Here is a 9121-nt window from a genome sequence, read left to right as displayed (position 1 = left end):
GACGCCGAGGCCATCAAGGTAGAGATGGCGGAGGCCAGAGCCCTCGTGTCCGTTGAGACCGAGGCGATGGAGGTGGAGACGGGGCAAATTTTGGCGCCGCCCCTGGTTCAGACAATCTCGTCTGATGATTCCTCCCGAGGGAAGGAGGCGGCGGACGTCGAGGCGGCCAGTACCGCGGAGCAACCAGTCCCAGATCCCGCCGAGGGGAGTTCGGCTCTTGTCCGGCTACGGCCCGAGCCTCGCGGGTGGAACTTCCCGCGTGTTTTCTGGCGGAACCGGGCTGACCCCGAGGGGGAGCCCGTGTTCGCTCTTGAAGATACTGCAGAGGGGGGGCATTGGGACACCCTCGAGCAGTACCGCCAATTGGCAGTGCGGTCGCTGCAGACAGCGATGACTATTATGGGTCAGGATTTGCCCGGTGTCACGCGGGTAAGTACTTTCCCCTCTCGTGCCGCGTTGTTTTCTCTCCGAGCCCGCTCGCAGTGTTTGACGTGTGTTTTTTGTTTTGCCTTCTTAGGAGCTCGAGACCTGATCCCTTGGGAAATCGGTGTTCCTGCGAAATGAGAGGGATATTGTCGGCGCGGAGTGCGGAAGTGGAGGACCTCCGCCTTCGTTGTGCTGACATTCAGGCGGAGTTGGCCATGGCTAAGGAGCAGTCCGCCCCTCTGGTGGCCAAGATCAAGGAACTGGAGGAGGAGCGAGACTCCTTCAGGCTTCGGGCCCAAGAAGCGACGGCCTCTGCGAAGGCCACAGCCGGGCAGCTGGGTGCGGAGCAGAGCGAGCATCAGGCGACAAAAGTCGCCCTGGCAGAGGCTACCAAGGCGGCCGAGGCCTCTCGGGTCGAGGTCTCAGCCTGGAAGGGCAAGGCCGAGGGTAAGTTCCGCTGAACCATGTTCCTCGTTCCATTTGCTCTTTTTGTCCTGGTTCGCGCTTGACTCCTGACCCCTTGTTGCGACGTAGATCTGGAGAAAGAGGCCTCCCAGGCGGCTGAGGCCTCCGTCGCGGCGCAAGCAGCGCTGGATGTCGAGGTCCGGGAGCACGAGGCGCTGCGCAGCGCTGTCCGGTCTGCCTGCGAGGCTCTGGACGTCGAGGAGGTCCAATCAGCTAGCTCCCTTGGGAGCCGCCTCATCGCGTTGAGCGGCCACGTCCGCGAGAGACTCCGAGGGGCGTTGCACACGGGTGTCAAGCGCGCCCTGGCCGTCGTCTCCTCGCACTACGCCATCAACCTCGAGGCTGTCAGCGACGGCTATGTGTTGCCAGAAGATGACGAGGAGGCTGATGCAGAGGTCGTGAGGCTGTTGGAGGCGGCCGAGGCACCTGGCACCGCGTTGGCCAAGCTGTTCGAAGAAGAGGTGGTCCCTCCCGCGCCAGCCGCCGATCCTTGAGCTTTGACCTGGGCCAAAAGGGGCCATGTAACCGGATTGAGTTAGTTGCCGAATCGTGACGTTTTTTGTGGCCGTCGAGGCCCTTAAAGTATTTGCGTATGTGTGCTTCTTAACCGTTTTCCATTCTATTTCTAAGTCCGTGCCCTCTGTCTCGATCGCGAAGAAATCCCTCGGAACCTAAGCCGTCCTTCGGCGAAGGGTGGTGAGGGAGCTGCCGTAGCCCAGAGGCGTAGGCCGTTCTCACGACTCGGCCGGCCCTTTGGCCTCCAGACAGGCTTTTGGTCTCTGGGTTTCTTGCGAAGGTCCCGTCGGAGCGCGAGAGAGTTTGGCGTGGAAATTTTCGGAAAAACGGTTGAGAAATGGTGTCCGGGACTTAGGGGGGTTCCCCCTTTTTAGCCCCCGAGGGAGGCTCGACTTTGCAGAGGCAGAGCCGAGTCTCCCTTATTGCGTTATAGTGACGTCGAGCCCCTATCGATAGACAACCTCTCTGCAAAGAACTTCCTCGGAACCTAAGCTGTCCTTTGGGCGAAACGGTGGTGAGGGAGCTGCCGTAGCCCAGAGGCATAGGCCGTTCTCACGACTCGGCCGGCCTTTTCGCCCTTGAGACGATCTTTCGGTCCTTAGGTTCTATACAGTCGATTTGTCTATAAGGGGGTTCCTCGAAAGATTATAACAACTAAAGAACGCTTCTTTATTGTATTTCGAGAAACAATGTAAACAACGTTTGGAAATTTAAGGGTAGAAACGACGTAGCTGTTCTATGTTCCAAGCGTTGGTGAAGATTTCGCCCTTCTCGTTGGCTAACTTGTAGGTCCCGGGCTTCAGCACTTGAGCGACGATATACGGCCCTTCCCAGGGTGGGGTCAGCTTGTGGCGGCCCTTGTTGCTCTGCCTCAGTCTCAGCACCAGGTCGCCCACCTTCAGGTCCCGGCTTTGGACGCGCTGGGCTTGGTAGCGTCGTAGGGCTTGCTGATACCTGGCTGAGTGTAGTAGCGCGACGTCGCGGGCTTCCTCCAGTTCGTCGAGGGCGTCTTCGCGGGCAGTGCGGTTGCTTTGCTCGTTGTACGCCTGTAGCCTCGGGGAGCCGTATTCTAAGTCAGTGGGGAGGATGGCCTCGGCTCCATAGACCAGGAAGAACGGTGTGAATCCCGTGGCTCGGCTCGGGGTATTTCTTAGGCTCCAGATGACTGACGGGAGTTCGGCAAGCCATTTCTTGCCAAACTTCTTCAACTGGTTGAATATTCTTGGCTTAAGGCCTTGTAGGATCATGCCGTTGGCACGCTCTACTTGGCCATTCGTCCTTGGGTGCCCTACGGCCGCCCAGGCCACCCGGATGTGGTGGTCGTCGCAAAACGTTAGGAACTTGCGCCCGGTGAATTGTGTCCCATTGTCAGTGATGATGGTGTTAGGAACCCCGAACCTGTGGATGATATCCGTAAAGAACAGCACCGCTTGCTCGGATTTGATCTGAGCGATCGGACGAGCCTCGATCCATTTGGAGAATTTGTCGATAGCTACCAGCAGATGGGTATAGCCCCCGGGTGCCTTCTGCAGAGGCCCAACCATGTCCAGTCCCCACACAGCGAATGGCCATGTGATGGGGATGGTTTGGAGGGCTTGGGCCGCGAGGTGCGTCTGTCGAGCATAGTACTGGCATCCCTCGCAGGTGCGTACTAGCTTTGTGGCGTCGGCCACCGCTGTTGGCCAATAGAAACCTTGGCGGAAGGCGTTACCTACGAGCGTCCGAGGCGCCGCGTGGTGCCCGCAGACTCCCGCGTGTAAGTCCCGAAGTAAGGATTGGCCAGCCTCGGTGGTGATGCATCGTTGGAGAATACCAGATGGGCTGCGCCTATATAACTCGCCGTCGCAGAGGACGTAAGTCTTGGCGCGTCGCGCAAGCCGTCGGGCTTCGGTTCTGTCAGCAGGAAGCTCTCCTTGGACGAGGCGATCAAGGAGAGGGACTCGCCAGTCCGTTCCTTGGTCGGCCTTGGGAGGCTCTTCGTCAATCGCCATCGCCTCGGGCTCGGCTGGCGGGGTCTCGGCGGCAGAGGGGGCCTCGGGCCCTGCGGTGGGCTCGGCCGATGGGTCCTCTTCCGTCGCCGAGGCGTAGTCGACGGATGGCTTGTGGAGGTCTCTGGCGAAGACGTTCGGAGGGGCCGGGGTCCGTGCCGACGCCATCTTTGCCAGTTCGTCCGCGGCCTCGTTGAACTTTCGTGCAACGTGGTTGAGTTCGAGACCGTCGAACTTGTTCTCTAGATGACGTACCATCGCGCAGTACGCCTTCATTTTGGGGTCATGGCAGCTTGACTCTTTCATCACCTGATCGACGACGAGCTGCGAATCACCCCGTACTTCGAGACGCCGTACTCCAAGTTCGATGGCGATTTGCAGGCCGTTGACGAGGGCCTCGTACTCGGCGACATTGTTGGAGGCGGCGAAGTGAAGCCGGATCATGTAGCGCATGTGTATTCCGAGGGGCGAGACCAGGAGCAGGCCCGCGCCGGCCCCAGTCTTCATCAGAGACCCGTCGAAGTACATGGTCCAGCATTCTGATTGGATTTGAACGGGTGGCAGCTGTGTGTCGGTCCACTCGGCTACAAAGTCGGCCAGGACCTGTGATTTGATCGCTTTCCGAGGCGCGAAAGACAAGGTCTCCCCTATGAGTTCGACAGCCCATTTGGCTATTCTACCCGACGCCTCCCGGTTTTGGATTATCTCTCCCAGAGGAAAAGACGACACCACAGTCACCGGGTGGGACTCGAAGTAGTGACGCAGCTTGCGTCGGGCCAAGATTATGGCGTAAACCAACTTCTGGATGTGGGGGTAACATGTTTTAGTCTCGGAGAGCACTTCGCTGATGAAGTAGACAGGTCGCTGGACGGGCAGAGCGTGTCCCTCCTCCTGCCTCTCGACGACTACGGCCGCGCTGACCACTTGGGTCGTCGCGGCGACGTAGAGTAAGAGGTGTTCGCCCTCGGTGGGCGGAACCAGGACGGGGGGGTTAGTGAGCAGTGCTTTGAGCCTGGCGAGGGCTTCCTCGGCCTCGGCGGTCCAAGAAAAGCGCTCGGACTTTCTCAAGAGGCGGTACAGGGGTAGGCCTTTTTCGCCGAGGCGCGAGATGAAGCGGCTCAGGGCCGCAAGGCATCCCATGACCCTCTGCACGCCTTTGAGGTCTCGGATCGGGCCCATGTTGGTTACGGCCGAGACCTTCTCCGGGTTGGCCTCGATCCCACGTTCCGAGACTATGAATCCCAAGAGCATGCCTCGGGGAACCCCGAAGACACACTTCTCGGGGTTGAGCTTGATGCCCTTCCTTCTGAGACATGTGAAGGCAACCTCCAGGTCGCCGACGAGATCGCCGGCCTTCCTGGACTTGACTACGATGTCATCCACGTAGGCCTCAACGGTTCGTCCGATATGTTCGCCAAAGACTTGGATCATGCACCGTTGGTAAGTGGCCCCTGCGTTTCTGAGGCCGAACGGCATGGTTACGTAGCAATATATGCCGAATGGGGTGATGAAAGAAGTCGCGAGCTAGTCGGACTCTTTCATCTTGATTTGGTGGTAACCGGAATACGCATCAAGGAAGGAGAGGGTTTCGCATCCTGCGGTGGAGTCGACGATTTGGTCAATTCGTGGTAGTGGGAATGGGACTTTCGGGCATGCTTTATTTAGACCAGTGTAGTCCACGCACATCCTCCACTTGCCACTTTTCTTCCTGACTAGTACAGGGTTGGCCAACCACTCTGGATGGGATACTTCCTTGATGAACCCGGCTGCCACGAGCTTCTGCACTTCTTCGCCGATGGCTCTGCGCTTCTCCTCGTCAAACCGGCGCAGGCGCTGCTTTGCCGGCCTGGAGCCTGGCCGGATATCTAAGGCGTGCTCGGCGACCTCCCTTGGTATGCCTGGCATGTCCAAGGGACTCCATGCGAACATATCGACGTTTGCACGGAGAAAGTCGACGAGCACGGCCTCCTATTTGCTGTTGAGGGTGGCGCTGATCTTCAGTCCCCGACCGTCGGGGACGGTGGGATCGACTGGGACGACCTTGACGGCCTCCGCGGGTTCGAAGGTCCCGGCGCGCCGCTTGACGTCGGGAACCTTGCTACCAAGCTGGTCGAGATCGGCGATGAGGGTCTCGGCCTCCACGATGGCCTCGGCGTACTCGATGCACTCGACGTCGCAGTCGTATGCATGTTCGTACGTGGACTCGACGGTGATGACGCCGTTGGGGCCTGGCATCTTGAGCTTGAGGTAGGTGTAGTTGGGGATCGCCATGAACTTGGCGTAGCACGGGCGCCCCAAGATGGCGTGGTAAGCCCCCTTGAATTCAACTACCTCGAAGGTGAGGGCTTCCTTACGGTAGTTGGATGGGGTGCCAAAGCAGACGGGTAAGTCAACGCGTCCGAGGGGTTGTGTGCGCTTCCCTGGCACGACGCCGTGGAAGGGCGCGGAACCACCTCGAAGCCGTGATTGGTCGAGCTCCAGGAGCTCCAGAGTGTTGGCGTAGAGGATGTTGAGGCCGCTGCCTCCGTCCATGAGTACTTTGGTGAGCCGGGTGTTGCCGATGATCGGGTCGACGACCAGCGGGTACTGCCCGGGGTTTGGAATGTAATCAGGGTGGTCATCCCGGTCAAAGGTGATTGCTTCCCGAGACCAATCGAGGTACCGGGGGGTGGCTACCCTGACCGAGAAGACCTCCCGGCGTTCCCTCTTTCGCTGGCACGCCGTGAGGCATGCCGAGGGTCCGCCAAAGATCATGAAAGCGTTGCGTACCTCGGGAAACCCATCATCTTTATCACCGTCCCTTTCGCCGGCGCCCCTTTTCCTGGCCTCATCGTCGTCGGGGAGCCCAAGCCTGGCGTAATAACGCCGGAGCATGGTGCATTCCTCGAGGGCATGCTTCACCGGGCCTTGATGGTAAGGACAGGGCTTCTTTAGCATGTCGTCAAATAGCCCGGGGCCGCGGGGGCCTCGGGGATTCCTGCGATCTGTTGTGGCGACGTGAACGGCCTCGAGGACCTCCTGCTTCCCCGGGCGGCCCTTCTTCTTTCTCTTAGGGACGCGGGTGGGCGAGGCCTCGGGGGCCTCGTCCTTCTGCTTCCCCTTGGCGTCGTTGTTGGGGAAGATGGCCCCCACCGCCTCTTCGCCCGAGGCGAAGTTGGTGGCGATGTCGAGGAGCGCGGCGGCAGAGTGCGGGACGTTGCGCCCTAACTCTCGGACCAAGTCCCGACAAGTGGTGCCGGAGAGGAAAGCCTGGACGATCTCCGAGTCACCGACGCTGGGTAGCTCGGTGCACTGTTTGGAGAAGCGCCGGATGAAGTCTCGGAGAGACTCGTCCGGCTTCTGGCGGCAGCTCTTAAGATCCCAGGAATTCCCAGGGCGCACGTAAGTGCCCTGGAAGTTCCCGACGAAGATCCTAACCAAGTCGCGCCAGTCGTGGATTTGCGAGGGGGGGAGATGCTCAAGCCAGGCTCGCGCCGAGTCCGTCAAGAGTAAAGGGAGATTGCGGATGATGAGCAGATCATCGTCCGCGCCACCCAGCTGACAAGCCAGGCGATAATCGGCTAGCCATAGCTCAGGGTTCGTCTCGCCGCTATACTTGGTGAGGTTGGCCGGCTGTCGGAACCGGGCGGGGAAAGGAGCAACGCGGATGGCCCTGCTGAAGACCCGAGGTCCTGGCGGCTCAGGGGAGGGGCTGCGGTCCTCACCACTGTCGTAGCGACCGCCTCGGTGCGGGTGGTAGCCTCGGGCGGCTCCGTCGTCGTGGCGCCGTCGCCTGCCAACTACCTCGTGGTCGCCTTGTACCTCGCGTCGGTGTCCAGGTCGGTCGCGCACCGAGGGGGCCCTGTCGACCGTCGGCGCGCGAGCGGGCTCGGGACGGACCGAGGCATCCTGGCCTTGGCGAGGTCGTGCCGTGGGTTGCTCCGAAGTGCCTCCGCGCCGGCGGGAGGCGGAACTTTCGGCCTGCTGCACTGCTGCGGTCTCGAGGAGGTCGCGGAGCTCTCCGCGGACCCGTCGCCCTTCGGTGGTGGAGGGCTCGGGCATCGCTCGGACCAGCATCGCAGCAGCTGCGACATTCTGGCTAGCGCGGTTAAAGATTGGGGGTGGCTCTCCGCCCTCGTTGTCGTTGATGCGGTGATGAACATCGCGGGCCCGCCCTCGGGCTCCTCCGCCCTCACCGCGCCCTCGCTGCTCCTGCTCGAGAGTGTCCCGGAGCTGTTGCAGAAGGAGTCGGTCCTGTTCGACCTTGGCCTGAAGCTCGCGGAGCTGCTCCAGGTCTGGGCGACGATGCCCCCCGCGGACGAGATTCTCGTTCCGTGCTGCCGGGGCTACGAGACGTGGAGGTGTGGCATCACCCGCCCCCGCCCGGGGCGGTGAATGAGTGCCTGTCCTTTCTTCCTCTTCGCCCACCGTTGGCATCCCGAGCCCGACGTGGAAGCACTCACGGGATGGATCGTAAGTCCCTTCGTCGTCGGAGTCGGAATAGCCGAGGCAGTAGTCGCTTGCGGCCAAGAATTGGCGTAAAGCCCCAGGGTTGTGGAGTTCGGAGAAATCCATCCCGGGCCACGCCTCGTCCTCGTCCGAGGGGTCGGAGTGGGTGCTCAGGTCGAGAGCGAAGCGCTGGCGGCGTTCCGAGGGGTGCTCGTGAGCGGCAGCGTAAGCGTAGGCGTAGGAGGTGGCGGCATTTCTCAACCCAAAGGGGTATGGGAACGGGGCTGTCTCCAGATTCTGCCCCGCCGGGGTCGGTTCTTCAGGGAGTGGCGGAGCGGGGTTAGATGACTGGGCATCGCCGTAAGCCCCCGGCGATTTTCCTTTGTCCAGGCTCAGGTCAGACAGGCCCCCAGCTAGGGACCTCGTACCAACAGCTGGTCGTAGGATATCGGCGGGGAGTGGTGTGCCGCCCCGGGCTCGCGTAGCGTCGGGGTGGCCTTGCTCGCGCCGTGCCTGGCGAGCGTGGCGAGAGCGGCCGCCCGGGCGCCGCCTGCGCCTGGGCTGCCGGGGCGCGACTTCGTCGTCGGACGGTGGGGTTCGAGGAGTGAGGAGTACCATGTCGTACTCATGCCCTAGAGACATGAACTCTAGGCTCCCGAACCAAACTATGGTGCCGAGACGCAATGGTCGTATGTGGTCTGCCATCCGGAACTTGCTAGGATGACGAAGCTGACACGCAGAGTCCCCTACCTGGCGCGCCAACTATCGGTGTTTTGGAACCGGGGGGCCCTCAACCAACGAGTGAATTTGTACTGCGTGTCCCTAATCCCGGATGGTGATGCAAAGAGACACAAGGTTTATACTGGTTCGGGCAATCGAGGCCCTACGTCCAGTCTGAGAGATTGATCTTGTATTCCTTGCACCGGAGTGCTCGTAGTAGGGGGTTACAAGCTGAGTGAGAGAGGGAGCTAGCCCCAGGTCTCGGCGAGGGTGGTGCGAACTGCTTGGGACGTTGCTCCCAAGCAGCGTGGAAGTGCGTGGTTCTATCGGTGTGTTTGTCTTTCCGCCCCCCCCAGAAATGGCCCTGGCTACCTCCTTTTATAGTTACAAGGAGGAAGCGAGAGGTACATGAGAAGGCTACTATTTGCTGACGTATTCCGCTCCCAGAAGCAGTATGGCGTCGTGGGAGTTCCCGTCGATGTCTAGTCGGTATGGTCTTCAAGGCTGACGACATGCTGCGCTCTTGTACTTTTGTTGACTTGGTGAAGTGCCGAGGCCTGGTGGCTGCTGTAGTAGGC

The 9121-nt window shown here is 60.7% G+C and overlaps 2 protein-coding genes across 2 annotated transcripts; one reads left to right on the top strand and one right to left on the bottom strand.

Annotated features, from left to right (window-relative positions):
- The first annotated feature begins 588 nt into the window (after window positions 1–588).
- Window positions 589–2309, top strand: LOC136498530 (uncharacterized). The gene is made up of 2 exons (XM_066494438.1): window positions 589–873; window positions 961–2309. The coding sequence occupies exons 1-2, from the start codon at window positions 642–644 to the stop codon at window positions 1383–1385; spliced, it is 657 nt and encodes a 218-aa protein (XP_066350535.1). The 5' UTR covers window positions 589–641; the 3' UTR covers window positions 1386–2309.
- A 3054-nt stretch (window positions 2310–5363) lies between these two features.
- LOC136465806 (uncharacterized) lies at window positions 5364–5927 on the bottom strand. Its single transcript, XM_066464400.1, has 2 exons — window positions 5727–5927; window positions 5364–5561 (listed from the first exon to the last, which is right to left on the bottom strand). Exons 1-2 carry the CDS (start codon window positions 5925–5927, stop codon window positions 5364–5366), a joined length of 399 nt encoding a protein of 132 aa, XP_066320497.1.
- Between the last annotated feature and the right edge of the window lie 3194 nt (window positions 5928–9121).

Source organism: Miscanthus floridulus, chromosome 1, assembly GCF_019320115.1.
Source record: "Miscanthus floridulus cultivar M001 chromosome 1, ASM1932011v1, whole genome shotgun sequence".
Taxonomy (NCBI): Eukaryota; Viridiplantae; Streptophyta; class Magnoliopsida; order Poales; family Poaceae; genus Miscanthus; species Miscanthus floridulus.
The sequence above is the reverse complement of the archived record's forward strand: the minus strand, read 5'-3'. Positions and strand labels throughout refer to the sequence as shown.